Source organism: Eretmochelys imbricata, chromosome 2, assembly GCF_965152235.1.
Source record: "Eretmochelys imbricata isolate rEreImb1 chromosome 2, rEreImb1.hap1, whole genome shotgun sequence".
NCBI lineage: Eukaryota > Metazoa > Chordata > Testudines > Cheloniidae > Eretmochelys > Eretmochelys imbricata.
In genome coordinates, this window is record NC_135573.1 from 234,847,427 (window position 1) to 234,863,556 (window position 16,130).

A 16,130-nucleotide genomic window follows, 5' to 3' on the forward strand; every position below is an offset into this window, starting at 1 on the left:
ATACGCACTACCCAAGGCTGGCCAGGCCAGGGTGTAAAGTCAGAAGAAGGGGGGTGGGAAGGGTGGATGGGAGTTTTTGTCCTGGGCCCAGGCTGTCCGGGTTTGCTGCTGATCTCCGAATTGCTCCAGCTCTCAGTTGGGTTTTAAGTCCTGGGCTTCTTTGGGGGTGTTCCATTCCACGACCTCTGTTTCTGGTGCTCTTTATGTCAGTCCAAACTGGCTTGCTGTGGCCTTCTTGGTTTCCCAAAACATCCCAGCTCCGAAGACTTTGTTTTCCTTTCTATTGGCCTTCACTGTTTTGTCTCATTTGCTCTCCCTGTTCTTGTTGTTATCTTTGCAGCTTTGCTCCACTTAGTTTTTCTCTTCTTATGGCTGATCGGGGGGGTTGGACTTTCCCCCTTCTGTCTTGGCAGGTAGCAGCTGGCTTTGGGCTGAAGTCAGCTTCTTATCTTTGGACTGAGCATGCTAACTGCAGTGTTAAGTTAACCTGTTCTCTGCTCTCTTGTTTCTCTCCCCCCCCTCCGGCCTCTCATACCTGCAAAAAAAAAAAACAAACCCTTCCACACCCCACTCATATACCTCTAACCCTCCGCAAAATGCTTTGCAATGCAAGCAACAGCGTTAGCAATATACAATGCTAATTTGCCGTCCCAGAAAACTCCTTAAGGGAGGGGGCCATCGGGGTGTAACAGTATGGCGTTTGCACTGGTAACCCAGGAAAAAGGGCGCAAAATGATTGTCTGCCGTTGCTTTCACGGAGGGAGGGGCGACTGACGGCATGTACCCAAAACCACCTGCGACAATGTTTTTGCCCCATCAGGCATTGGGAGCTTAACCCAGAATTCCAATGGGCAGCGGAGACTGCAGGAACTGTAGCTACCCACAGTGCACCGCTCCATAAGTCGATGCTAGTCATAGTATTGAGGACACACTCCGCCAACTTAATGCGCTTAGTGGGGACATACACAATTGACTATATAAAATTGAGTTCTAAAAATCGACTTCTATAAAATCGACCTAATTTCATAGTGTAGACATACACTATAATAAAAGGAGTTGCAGAGCTGAGCACCTGTTCCTTGCTGCCTGGAGCTGGAGGAGAGAGAGTTGTGTTCCTGGCTGGCTGAAAGAGCAGCAGGACCATGGACAGCTCTGTGTGGACAGGGATGGGGGAGCTAAGAAGTAGCTCCTGGCTGACTACTGGGACTGAGTAGGACTGAGCCTAGGGAGGGACACAAGAAGACAGGGTTTCCAGGCAGGAAGCGCTGAGGGTATGGCCCCATACCAGGGCCAGGACAAGTTAAAGACTGTATATCCCAGAAGGGATTTGTTCTGTTTCACATACAGACAGTATATGTGACTCAACTGGAGGGCTGAGTCACTGAAAAACTGCCTGAGAAACCACTGATGGGTCACCATAAACTGAAAGGCTGCAGATACACCTGACTAGAAGGGGATGCTTGTGAGAGGTGGGTGCCATGCCCCATTACAGGGTGTCATGGACCACCTCCCTTCCAATGCATAATTTTGCAGATGCCTCCTTTCTTAAGCTTTGATCTAGTAATAAAACTTTAGGCATGTGCATAGTCCACTGAAGTCAATACTTGAAGTTAAATACATACTTAAATGTCTTTGTTGGATTAGGGCCTCATTCCTGTTCACGTAACATCCCCCTGGCAATTACAAGGGTTGCTTATGTGGAAAAGTAATAAAGTTTTAAATGCATTTTAGTTGTCTTTTAATAAGGAGGAAAGCCATGTGATCTGTCAGCCCTCCATGGACCATAAGCAAGTGCTCTGCAAACCACTGGATTAAAGGATTTATTCTGGGAGAGTGAACAGAGCTGGCATTATGGAGTTAACAGAAAACTGGAGAATAAAAGACTGCAAGAAGGAGAGGCAAGGAAGGACACAGGTTACAGAAATATGACTGTAGGGTTATTCAGTTTAGGCAAGGATACATCTACCTGGCTCAGTTGTATGTGTGATTTTTTAAAATGTTTGAGAATGCTGCACAAGTTTGGTTATAGGAGTAATCCGAATGAGGTGAAAGCGAGACAAATAGATTTTGGAAGACAGGCCATGCTTAAGGGGCAACCTAGAAATAGTCAGAGTCAGCAGCAGGGAAAAAGAGAAGAAAGGGGGGTATTGAGGTTGGTAGCTGAAGCAGTAACTGCTGGAATCAGAAGTAGAATTTGTTGTATAACTAAAGTAAATGTTTCAATCCAATCTATCCTGGACTAGAAGTAGTCCAGTACAAGCCTAGCAGGGATCCTGGATTCCAGTGCACCGGGAGAGCTGTATGAAAAGAATATACAGTGGCTCTGACATGAACCATTTTCCTAGCCAGAACCTACTTCTTTAATGAGGAATATAATTTGCTGGAAAATGACAAGAAGATGCTCTTCATAACAGCAAACAGCCAGGCCCCAAAGTGAGCCTGTAGCGTTAATTGTAGCTTCCCCACCCCAAGTCTGAGCGCGCTCCTCCCTGTGTTGAGCGAAGGGTATTTTAAGCGTCCTGATCCCCTGCTCCGCCACCCTCCTTTTCTTCTTCTCCCGTACCTACAACTGACCCGAGTTCCTCACCTATTCTCAGTGCAGACCGTTTGGCTAAGGCAGCAGCGGTATCGTTTTAAGCCCATCCAGCAGATGTCTCTATTCGACTCATCTACACCTATCCCCACCCAGTTAAAATACATCATCCTTTATTCAACCTCCCCTGCGGGCAGAGAGCCGCCCTCCCGCCTGTTCCCCTTCCACATAGCCCGGGGCCCCTCCTGTGGGGGTGTGTGTGGGGGGGGACGACAGGGGGCTGGAGACACCCTCGCCTCAACTTCCCCCCTTCTGCTAGGCCGGCCCCGCAGCTGCAGCCTAAGCCCGGCCCCCCCCGCAGGGCGCTGTCCCCGCTCTCCGCGGGGCTGCAGGCGAACCGGGCTCCCGGTCCCGAGCCGCGCCGCCACCTCCTTGCCCAGCACTGGACAGCGCCTCTCCCCCGGACCGCCAGTGGCTCCCGGGTGACTGACAGGCGACCCGGCCATACGGGGAGCGGGGCAGCGGGCGTGCACCTACGAGGGCTGGTTGGGAAGGGGCCAGCGGTAATGAGGGGTTGGCGCCGGCAGAGCAGCCTGGTGAACAGCCTCCCGCAGCCGGGAGAGGGCGGAGCGTGGGTCTCTCGGCTGGGAAACCCGAGCGCTCAGTTAGCCCGGCACCCGCTCCCTAGGAACAAGCCGGTCCCACAGGACCCAGCCCCGCGCCTCCCCGGCAGCGTCCGCGCGCCCCTCGCCATGCCGGCAGGATGCGGAGCCCAGGCGCGTGGGTCCGGAGTGGGGGACGGGACCTGCCACCTGCTCGGCTGAGGGCGCGGCCGCCTCTGCGTGCAGCGGCTTGGAACACCTCCGTGGCGGCGGCGGGGGGAGGAGGACGTAAGCAGGCTAACTATAGCCTCTCCCCGGAGCGAGAGAGGGGCTGCAACCTGCTCGGAAGCCGGGCAGCGTGATTCCCAGCGCTGGGCAGCGTGCAGAGGGCGCGCTCGCTGGGCATCGCCACAGGTGACTCGAATTTTTCCGCTGCAGCTGCCTTGCCAAGGCACGCCACTGCCACTGATCGTTGTTTTGCACCTTGGCTGGGGGCGGGTGGGGATAGCTGTGATAATCATAGTACAGGGACCTAGCCCTGCCTGCGCGCTCCGAGGACATGGCTCGGCGCCTGCTTCTCTCTCTCCTGCTCTTTGCCCAAGTGGGGGTCGGGGCTGGATCCGGCCAAGGGCGGACGGTGCACCACAAAGACAAAGCAATCACAGGGAAACAGCCTATTTACAACAACATGAAGAGCCCGGATCCTCCCCCGGCTCCCTGGAGCAGATCTACCGAGAGCACCATCTTGGCGCAGAGGCTCACCGAAGAGGTGCCTCAAAACGTGGCCTCCTTCCTCTACACGGGGGACTCCCGGGAACTGGGGCGCGCCAACTGCTCCCGGAGGTACGAACTGGCCAGCCTGGCTGGGAAGTCTCGCCTCACCGCTCACCCTTCTTTGCACGGTGCCCTGGACACGCTCCTCCACGCTACCAACTTTTTGAGCATGATCCTCCAGAGCAATAAATCCCGGGAGCAGAACTTGCAGGAGGACATGGGCTGGTACCAAGCCTTGATCAGGAGTCTCCTGGAAGGGAACCCCAACATATCCAGAGCAGCTATTACTTTCAATGTAGAGCCCTTGTCCTCTGCTCCCCAGGTTTTCCTCCAGGCCAGCCGGCAGGAGACCCAGATCCTCCTGCAGGATTTGTCCTCCACAGCTCACCATTTAGCCAATGCCTCTATCGAAACCGAGTGGTTCCACAGCTTGAAGCGCAAGTGGAGGCCACATCTGCACAGGAAGGTCTTAACGCCGGGCCCTAAAACTTTGGAGAGCAGCTGGAAGAAGAAGGACAGCTACCCGGCAGATAAGAACCACATCAAATGGTCCTCGCCCTACCTGGAGTGTGAGAATGGGAATTACAAACCCGGATGGCTAGTGACTCTGTCAGCAGCTTTTTATGGGCTGCAGCCAAACCTTCTCCCCGAATTCAGGTAGGAGAACTCCTTTCTGTGTAGTTACTAGTACTCAGAGTGGTGTTCGGAAGGTTTGTTGTAGGGAGGGGGCACCCAGGAACTTGTCTCTCAACTAACGTTATCATCCAATTCTAGAACAACCCTGCCCCCCAATCAAACACAAAGCAAAATCAAACTTCCTTTAGAGGCAGACCTTGGCTGAGTTCTTTATTGCCATGCTCTAGGGAGCTGTTGCCTGGTAAAAGCATCACTAGTTGTGACAATGTATAAAACACTGTTTTCTCTAATCACCTGAGTCTGGGGGAGTTATTTTCATGGTCAGAAAGCAGGGTGCGTGTCTGTGTGTAGAAGAAAGCAAGAGAAGTTGCCTGTTGTAGTTAGTTATTTCTAACTGCAGGAGGAATGCAGAGTTGGTAGTTAAATGTTTGCTGATGTGTCATTAGTTACTATGGTGTATAATTAAAACCAGCACAATCCCAGACATAATTTTAACCCTCCAGAAAACATTATTTTTATTCTGCAAACTGCAATTTTATAGTCTTTCAAACCCATCCACTCTGGGGTGTGCTCAAAGGTGATAATGCACATACAGATGAATAAACCTGTGTCACCTCTGTTCACAATACAATGCATATAGTTAGATCCTTAGATGGCTACAGGTAAAACATTAATATTTTTCTAAAGATAAAAATATAATGCTCTCTTGTGCCTCTGCTGTTTCACGTCATAAAAGCTGATACATGGGATGTTTAAAGACTTATATACAAGTTATTCCCTGATAGCCAATGAGCTGTGAACAGTTGAGAAAAATGTACAAAGGCCCACGTCCAAAGATGTTCTATATGCACTTTGATATCAGCAGGAGATTTGCCTGAGTAAAGACTGGAGCCCCTGGATGGGACCATAGGAACTTTTGTTGCTAGGAAAAGCACTGGAGTTCCTTTGAGATCCCCACTGTGTCCTTATTTTTTTTTTCTGAAGTGGGTGGTAGCCTCTTTGTGGGTAAAATAGAGGTGCAAAGCTTCTTTTGTGTATTTGGTGCCCCTTTACTTTGGGAATCAGCTGGTGAGCAGAGGTAGCCAAGAACAAAGAGGTACATTATATGCTTTACCAGCGCTCAAGGTAGGGTGGCCAGACAGCAATGATAACAAACACAATTCAGCCAAACATTTTTGCGAATTATGGTTTTCTAGGCTTAGTATAATATCCACTGGAGTCAAACCAAGGATGAATATGGCCAAATGTCTCTGAAAACTCCAGCCCAATAGAGAGTGACTCTTCTCCAGTGGAATGATGCTCTTGTACTCTGAACTCTTCTCACACGTTGCATTGATTGGATTAGCAAGTGTTGAGCCCAGCTGCAAACTCCTTGTTGCTGAATTTCTCAGAAGGGCAAAAATCAACTTGGCTGCTCTTTTATAACTTCTTCAGAGCTTGGGCCAGCACAGCACAAGAGGAGCTCATGTGCCAGTAAAGTGCTGGTGTTTCACTGACATTCGTTGTTGGTACACTCCATGAACTTGTAGGTTTGGATGAATGGAGATGACTGTACATGCAGCGGTGCACAGCATGGAGCTCTCTCTTGTTGGGGCGGAGGGGGAATATATAATCCATAAAAGTTTATTCATCCCTAAACAAATGCTATCTGGCTGTTGGCTGACCCCTTCAGCACCATCCATCTAAGAACTAAGATCTTTACTTAGAGCTTAATACTGTGCCATAGAAGTCAATAGGAGGTTTGCCATTGATTTCAACAGGAGCAGGATCAGGCCCTGAGGCAGCAGAGCTTTAAAGTAACTCTGTTTCATGCCAGGATTCTATCCACATGATCCCTTAAAACTTCTCTTCATCCTACCAAAAAACGCATTTGCTGGACTGAGTACAGCCCCAGCCTTGCCACAGACACATCTCTATGATATAGGCCCACACTGTGATAGCACTCTCCACTCCAGGCTATCAGTTCAATTTTGGAGCAATACTTGCCACCCAAATCGACCAATAGAGGTCATTATGGTAGCAATACAAAACATTTCTTTTACCTCTGCAGCCTTCCCACCCTGCCTCCCCATAAATGTGCTATTTAGTATGTTGACATAACAATGATTAACTAGATTCAGAGTCCATTGCAACCATTTTATGCACCTCTGGGCAGCTGTTATACAACTATGTTTTTGGAGTTCTATATTCATCTTTCCCCCCCCCCATTTGAAGATACTGAAATGGGCCATGTTGTTAGCATGTTTAAAACAGATTCTGTTGTGTTGAAAGGTTAATATTAAAGGTGATTAAACTACTATGTATGTTTTTTTATAGTTAAAACACAACTGAAATACAGATTGTTAAATGTTTCTGGTAAATATTGTATGTGATTGGGGTGGGGAGAAGTACATATGTTTGATTTACACTGTCAAACATTTTATTTCCTGTTTTCAATTTGTGGAGTGAGAGATGAAAGATGATCTTGTACTTTAAAATATACATACAAAGATATTCTACAAAATGCTGGAAAAATACAAGGGCTGTCAATTAATTGCAGTTAACTCACGTGATTAACTCAGAAAAATTAATCACAGTTTAAATTGCACTGTTAAACAATAGAATACCGATTGAAATTTATTAAACATTTTTGGATGTTTTTCTACTTTTTCATATATATTGATTTCAATTACAATACAGAATACAAAGTGTACAGTGCTCAGTTTATATTATTATTTTTATTACAAATATTTGCCCTGTAAAAATGATAAAAAATCAATTCACCTCATACTGTAGAGCAGTCTTTTTATCGTGAAAGTGCAATTTACAAATGTAGATTTTTTTGTTACATAACTGCACTCAAAAACAAAACAATGTAAAACTTCAGAGCGTACAAGTCCACTCACTCCTACTTCTTGTTCAGCTAATTGCTAAGACAAACAGTTTATTTACATTTACGGGAGATGATGCTGCCCGCTTCTAGTTTACAAGGTCACCTGAAAGTGAGAACAGGTGTTCACATAATACTTTTGTAGCCAGCATTGCAAGGTATTTACATGTCAGTTATGCTAAACATTTGTATGCCCCTTCATTCTTCGACCACCATTCCAGAGGACATGCTTCCATGGTGATGACGCTTGTTAAAAAATAGTGCATTAATTAAATTTCTGACTGAACTCTTTGGGGGAAAATTGTATGTCTTCTGCTGTTTTACCCACATTCTGCCATATATTTCATGTTATAGCTGTCTCGGTTGATGACCCAGCTTTTAAGAACACTTTCCCTGCAGATTTGACAAAACACAAAGAAGGTACCAATGTGAGATTTCTAACGATAGCTACAGCACTCAACCCAAGGTTTAAGAATTTGAAGTGCTTTCCAAAATCTGAGAGGGATGAGGTATGGAGCATGCTTTCTGAAGTCTTAAAAGAGCAACACTCCAATGCAGAAATTACAGAACCCAAACCACCAAAAAAGAAAATCTGCTGGTGGTGTCTGAGTTAGTTGATGAAAAAGAACATGTGTCAGTCTGCACTGCTTTGGATAGTTATCGAGGAGAACCCATCATCAGCAAGGATGCGTGTCCTCTGGAATGGTGATTGAAGCATGATGGGATATATGAATCTTTAGTGCATCTGGCCTGTAAATATCTTGCAACGCCGGCTACAACAATGCCATGTGAATGCCTATTCTCACTTTCAAGTGACATTGTAAACAAGAAACAGATGGCATTATCTCCTGCAAAAGTAAACCAATTTGTTTGTCTGAGCGATTGGCTGAACAAGAAGTAAGACTGAGTGGACTTGTCAGCTCTAAAGTTTTACATTGTTTTATTTTTGAATGCAGTTATTTTTTTGTACATAATTCTACATTTGTAAATTCAACTTTCATGATATAGAGATTGAACTACAGTACTTGTATTAGATGAACTGAGTATACTATTTCTTTTGTTTTTAACAGTGCAAATATTTTTAATAAAAATAAAGTGAGCACTGTACACTTTGTATTCTGTGTTGTAATTGAAATCAATATATTTGAAAATGTAGAAAACATCCAAAAATATTTAAATAAATGGTATTCTATTATTATTTAATAGCGTGATTAATCACCATTAATTTGTTTAACTGCTTGACAGCCCTAAAAATACATTATTACAGTTTATGGAAAACAAAAGATTAGCCTTGTAGTTTTTTAAAAACATAAATTATTCTAATATTGCAAAACATTTTCTATAATTCTTAGGTGCAAAGTTAGGCAGTCCAAACCACAATACTTTTTTAAAAGAAGAAATTAATTAAAAATATGAAATCAGAAACTGAATGAAAAGTTCAACATAGTCATTACAACATTAGTATTAATCACCATAAGTTGCCTCTCAAAATAGGTTTTTATTTCCCCTTTCCATCTGTCACTGAGTGACACAACATATTTTAAATTTCAAATTCCTATTTAAAGCCCATATGCTAACAAAACACGTATATGCTGGTCTCTTTCTTTTGAAGAAGTTGCACTGATTCTGCCCAACAAAATGTGTCTGTGAACCATCTGTTAAGGATGCGTTAATGCTGCTGCCATTCGTTGTCTGGCATGAGAGCAGCAGCAATAATTTAGTGCATGCCCACTCTAAACATCATCTAACATTTTATATACTTTCTTTCTTGCTTATCTCTGGTATATGATATTGTATGCATGGTGTGACAAAGTGAGACATTAATTTTCTTGATGGAAGAGTATTCTTTAGGTTTACACAAAAGGAGTTTGCCTTTGCTTGTATTTATATGAATGCATTGCAGTGCAGTGGTTCTCGAACTGTGGTAATGAGGTCACCAGGCCTGGTGTTAGATTTGCTGGGGTCCAGGGCTGAAGCCAAATTTGGAGCTCCACCGCCCTGGGCACTGGGGCTCAGGTTACAGTCCCCACCCACCCCCCTAGGGATGAAGCCCTCGAGCTTTGCTCACCCTCCCCAGGCGACGGGGCTTGGGCTTGGGTCCCCCTTTGTGGGGTCGTGTAGTAATTTTTGTTGTCCGAAGAGGGTCACAGTGCAATGAAGTTTGAGAAATGCTGTGAATAGTATATGTATACCTCATATTATTAAAAACACAGGGCTAAACTCTGCTCTTAGTTACACCCAGGTAGATCTGGAATAATAACACTAAAGTCAGCATAAATGTTTCAGACCTACATTGGTGCAAAAAAGAGTAGAATTTGTCTCTCCTGGTTGAACATGAGTATTACCTCAAATATAGGGTGGACAAATGACTACTATTTCTGTCCAATAGCTGTTGCTATTTTTTGCTAGACCTTTCTTTAATGGCATTTTGGAAATTTAACCAAAAGCCTGTTTAAAGAGTAACCCATTACTCTGGGCCATGAAGGCCTCTATCCTCTGCATTGCCAGAGGAAGTGAGCTACAAGGGTAGAGCCCTCTACTGAAAACATCTTGTCATCTGTCCTCGACCGTTCTGCCCCAGGAACTGGAAACCAGACTGCCTGAGGTGAGACCCCAGAAAAAGAATTTAGAAGAAAATATAGTCCTATATCTTGTCTTGCAAAGGCTAGCAAGGTAGGCCAATATTAAAATGAAGCCGAGAAACTCAAGAGAGCTCAAAATACTCATGATAATATCCCAGCTCTTTTAAGATAATCACTGCGTAAATAGTTCTACCATAGCTTGGGCCTCTTATTTCCTTAGAGACCTGTTTATATTTGTAGCCTTTTCTGTCGGCTTTGAGATTTTTTTTAGAAGGGCCTGTTCATCACACAGTGGCAATGGCAGTGCTTTATTTTACCATTTGGGAAAACGTACATTTGGTCAAAAGGATAGGTTTTTTAAGGAGGCTAAATGCACCATACAGTGAAATTCTCCCACTATCACCCCGCCTTCTCCTCCTCCTTTTAAAGCCTGAGTAATGAGGTTTTAGGGATGGAGTTCACTACCTAAAGTGTGGGCACAGAAAGGGCTAGAACTCAGTCCCTCTGCAGTTGCTACTCCTGCACAGAGTGGTGGAGCAATAGGATTTATCATGAATCTTGTGGTCCCCTCTCAGTGTAATTTCCAGACCTCCATTATATACTGACCTGGAATCACCTTCTATGGTGCAGAAACCTCATGTTTAACTGGTCTTTGCAACCCCACTGCAGAATTTAAATGGTGTGAAGAAACTTGCATCTGTGTTCCCCACCGTGGATGTATTTCACTCTCTAGAAGTGCATATTTGGCCTCTGGAGAGGGAGCTGGATGTTAGTACATTGCTTCTACAACTGTAGGTGATTAGTGGGCCAACGGGGAGGTTGAACAGCTCTGGTGGAAGTTAACCGCACAGTTTGGTATTCAGTAGACTATCCATTAATGATCTCTTTTTTCAGTTCTAAATAGTATCTTGAATACCACCCTCATTTTTGTTAATATCCTGTTGTAATGCACTAACATAGTGGGGAGTGATCATGACTATTACTCATCAGTATCTTACACTAGGCCTGAATATCGTAAGACCACAGGTACTCTTTTTCCCGCTACTGTAACAAGTCCAGACTGCTTCCTCATTGAGTCGGGTACAGTACTTGCAAGTTTTCTTTCTTTCATTTTTTTGTTTTTGTTTGTTTTTTAAAGAACTATTGGGAGAGTACATCTGAAGGATGATTCTTTTGGCAATTCAATGCCCATTATCAGCAGCTGACCATTTATTCTGAATGATGCTACATGCTGGAGCATTTACAGAAAATAAATTGACTACCAAATTCAGCTGACCAAGTACTGTGTTTTTTATTTTCTGATGCTTCTATTTCTGGCTTTCCGACCCAGTTCCTCAAATTATGTAGGTGCCTAATGCCCATTGATTTTCTTTTTTTTGATGATCTGGGCCTCAGTACTTATCTCTAATTATTAGAAACATATCCCTGGGCACACTAGCTTTTTTTGCTGTATTGTCAAACCTGGTCATTCCTTCCATAAAGGCAGTGGAATTCACTGAGTCATCATTCCAATTTCAGCAGCAATTGGACTGAACCCATATTAAGCCATGTAGAATGGTGTTTAGTTTGGAGTGCACTACTGAAAGCAAATACATCCATGGAGGAAAATTCATATATATGAACAAACAGCAATTTCCCAGGGAATATTTTCCGTAGCTTCTTAGTTTGTTAAATATGTAATAGGAATCAAGTTTGTTATTAAAATTTTTCAAAGAAAGGTCAAAATAAATCCTGAATAAATGAAAGAAAATAATTTGGCCGTTAATATTTTCCCTTTATAGGTGACTCAAGTCCTTACCTTAATTCCTTTCTCACATTTTAAACTAGTTTTCTAATTTCCTAAACTCTACAATCCAGTCTGCAATATTTCAAATAGTGAAGGAGACATAGGATAAGGTTTATGGAGGATTGCATACTAACTGTACATGACTTCACATATTAGTTGTATAATCCTAAAAATATTGTAAAATGGTGAAAATGATATCTTCTTACTCTAAGATATTATGACCCATATTAAGTTGGGAGTGGAAGGGGGAGAATAGATTTGACTTTAAAGTTAATAAATGGATCATTTTAAGCATTTACTTCCTAAAATTTTCAAAACTTTTGGCTTTACGGTCATGAAAGGACAGCAACTGGTGGGTTCAGAGATGGCCCATTACTATGATATGGATGATTTATTATCTGTTTAGCGTAGCACCATGATGTTCTCCAGATATCTACGAATGGATGGTCCCTGTCCTAAGGAGCTCACAAGACTAAGGATGGACAGTAGATAGAGGTTAGGGAAGAGGAACAATAAATAAATAAACTAAAAACCAACAAATCTGCTTGAGTCACTGCAGGAATCTTGGACTGTTGGAATTCAGTCCGAAACACAGAAACAGTGTGGTTTTATGTGAGGATTAAAATGTGGACAGGGTTGAAGTGCACCTTACCTTTGTGAGGGTTTGAACATTTGGAAGACTAGAAAGAACCTGCTCTTTGGGGCAAACTCCTATTATTTTTCCTCCCCTCCCCCATGATAGCACATCCTCTGGGATAAGTTGTCATAGCTCTATTGACTTCAATGCAGCATTGACAATTTACACCAACTGAGGATCTGCCCCTTGATCTTTACCACATTTTATTCCTTCAATCCACAGTCTCAATTTGTGGACACAAAAGTTCCCATGTGCAAGGCTGTCCCTGATGACAGAATTCAGCCAAGTAGTAATTTTAAGCAAGAGAGACTATTTTAAGAAGCTCTTTTGATTTAATTACAGGGAAATCCCCAGATATGCAGCAATGCATGCCTTAGATCTGAAGCCTATGTTGTCAATGAGATTGAGGATTCTAATCTTCTTTCAGATAGAACTACTCCACACTTGTAATACTGTTCCAAAGGCCCATGGGGATTTCCTTTGCAGAGGAATCCTAATTCATGTCCCACATTGCTATCCCCTGTTCTCTGATCAGGTTTATATTTAGTGCAAGCTGGTACTCCTGTGAAAATGTATGTTGAAAAACAGCAATGGTGCTTCTGTTAAAGTCTTAGAAAAATCTGTCTCAGTATTAATGAAAACTGAATTGTAGTAGGGGAACAGATCAAAATCCTATTCTTTGTCACACATATAGTAAGTCCCTATAGCCATCTGAAGCTCTAAGTGGCAATTATGTGCATACATATAGACCTACATTTTAAAAAATGGCTGAGGGATTTTCCAAAGTAACTTAAGCACTTAGAAACCTAAGTCTCATTGATAGTCAATGTAACTTAGGCACCTAAGTCACTTGGACACACTTATAAATTTTATACTAACATTTTTAGAAAGTGATTGGTAATTTTGGAAGACCAGCTAGAGACACCTTGAAGGGGCCTGATTTTCAAAAAGTACTGAGGACTCAAGATCCTTTTAAGGTGTCTCAAGTTGGGCAATCAAAAATTGACACCCAAAATCACTAGTCACTCTTGAAAATCTTGGCCAAACTAATTAATGTATGTGTATGTATCTGTCTAGGAGTGCAGGGATTTGCAGAGTAGTCAGGCTACACCATCTATGGGGAATTAATCAATTCTTCCGCAGCACATGGTAAGAGGGATGTACTGTAGGGAGTTGGGAGCCTGAGTCTGGTAGTAAGAGTCAGGAAGGGCCTCTAGGAAGAGTTCTGGAGCTGAGGAATGACATCTTTTCTACCACTTTACAGCCCGGCCTTAAAGCTTGTCTTTAGCTGGGAGAAGCCCTTTAGCTGGGAGAAGCACTGTGATGTTTGGTCCTTTAAATTGTTTACATTGATTTCTCTTTTTCTAATATAGCACACAACAGAAGCGTTTATACTCCACTTAGTTATGCAGAATCCTTTCATGTCCAGAATGGTCAGCTTAGGAGGTCAGTCTAGAATCTTTCAAAAGAAATATATATTTCACAGTTGAAGCCTTTACAAAGCATGAATATAACCTAGAGAGCTTTTCCAAATTCCCTTTTTAAAGGTTGTGTCCTCTTTATATGCTCACATCTAGCTCTAACTTGCTGGAAGTCTTGCTAATTCTTTGTCTCTTTTCATATCTTCTTGACTGAGAGGCTTGTGTAGCTTATATGGGTAGACTATAAGCGGAGCTGATTACAAGGATCTTTTATTGATACGTTTGACATCTCTTCATTTTTATTTGTCCTCTGCTCATGTGTATTTAATTTTATATAGGTAAGCATTAGACAAAGTGCATTCCTGTTCAACTGAGACTTGACCTCTTTGACAAAAAGACTCCTAAAATCTAGGAGATAGACGGACCATGTTTGTCACTGTTTAAATGTTTGGCAAACCATTCTGTGCACCTCTGCTTATAAGCAGCACTGTGAAAAGGAAATATACTCTTTCTGTTTTATAGAGTGACACTGGTGTCAAAAATTCTCCTGCAGACGCAAAAGTTTGTAACTCATTGTTACAATAAAGTATAACTACTGAAAATATCAAGATAACCACTAAGTTGGGAAAACAAGTTTAAATCAATCACTGGCACTGATTTTGAAGGAGACAGAATGTCAACAAACAGCGGTGCTGGAAATTAAGGCAGGCATGAAAGCCTCTTAAATCAAACCTTCCGACCTGACAGAAAATCCTTGATGACATCATTCTTCAACAATTCTCCATTATACATAATTCTAACTAATAATTTCTTGTCTGTGGAAATCCAAAATGCTAAATATAACCCTCTAATCTTGAAGCAGTATTTTGTGTCAGCTTTGTAAAACAAGGATAGAAAACAGAATATTTATAGTAATAAGGAGATTAGCTTCCAATGCACAAAATACACTTGGTTGCCAGATGGTCTACAATTACCGTTCATATTATTATCATCTTATCACTGTGATTGTGACCTGGGTTCAGCTATGCTGTTCTGTCAGCCTGGGTGAATATCAGACTGATAGTATGTGCCGACAAGCCAAGTTTTACTAACACGCTGTTGACATTTGTGTCTTGATCACTTGGACCAAAATAGCAAAGCTAAAATTATTCCCAGCGAGTTCTGTAAATAGTAGTTGATCCCTATATGTACTAGTAGGATGTCTTCTTTCATATGTTCTCTTTTCAGCGTACTGAATCAAAAATAACTAAAAATGTGGGTAGCTAACCAGCTTGTGTTATCTACTGTATTAATACCAGTAAAATATTTCAGAAATATGTAATCATCCTACATAGCTGTATATGCTTTACTTGTACATATGATGGTGTGGTATAAGTCTGGGATGGATGCAAAAGGGAGGTCATCACAAATGAATGCCAATAAACCTTTTACTGCACTGCGCTATGGTGACATATTCTGTAAATGCCACACACCTCACACACAATCTATTTTTAAATTATTTTACATCTCTCAAGTAGGTTAAAAAGCTCTGTTAGCACTGTTGCAACCCCTGTTACTGGCTTACCAGAACTGTGGAGTTAAAATAAGACAGAGATGGGAACTACATGCTGCAGAGGCCTAGTAAATAAAATAGTTAAGATGCACAATGTAACAGTGATGGTCTTGATACTTAGGACACTGTCTAATCCCCATGAGTAGCTCTAGATAAGGGAATTGGTCTCATAACTTTTAGCATAGCAGTTGGGGCACTCACCTGGGATGTGGCAGGCACAAGTTCAATTCTTATCTTTGCCTGATATGGAGAAGGGATTTGAATGTGAGTCTCCCATCCCTCTTCCCAGCTAATTGCCTACCCTGGGGGTAGGTCTTTCTCAATCTCTCCCATTGAAGCTACTCCACTTTGTATAAATCTTTAAATAGTCATTGGAGCAGTCTGCCACATCCCAGGGGAGTGCCCCAACCAGCAGGCTATAGTCATTCCTATACAGTTTCTCTGGCCAAGTGACTATTCCTCGTAATCATGAATGACAATGAATAGTCATTTGGGGGCAGAGCAGGATGGGATGGAGAGAGAGAGAGATGGATGGGGGAGAGAAAAGCTACATTTACACTGTAACTTCTCTTCCTCCCCCAGAATCAAGTTTCACAGCCTAGGTCAACTGACTGGGGCCCATGCTACAGGGCTAAAAATAGCAGTGTAGATGTTCTTGCTCAGGCTAAAGCCTGGGCTCTGAAATCTGGTGAGCGGGGTGGGTCTCAGAGCCTTGGCTCCAGCTTGAGTGGCAATGTC

At 43.0% G+C, this 16,130-nt stretch overlaps 1 protein-coding gene across 1 annotated transcript in view; it reads left to right on the top strand.

Moving 5' to 3' along the window:
• The first annotated feature begins 3,694 nt into the window (after positions 1-3,694).
• GPR158 (G protein-coupled receptor 158) overlaps positions 3,695-16,130 on the top strand; it is a 306,727-nt gene continuing 294,291 nt past the window's right edge. The window contains exon 1 of the mRNA XM_077809468.1: positions 3,695-4,566. Within this exon, the coding sequence (XP_077665594.1) occupies positions 3,695-4,566 (872 nt within the window). The remainder of the gene's footprint in view (positions 4,567-16,130) is intronic.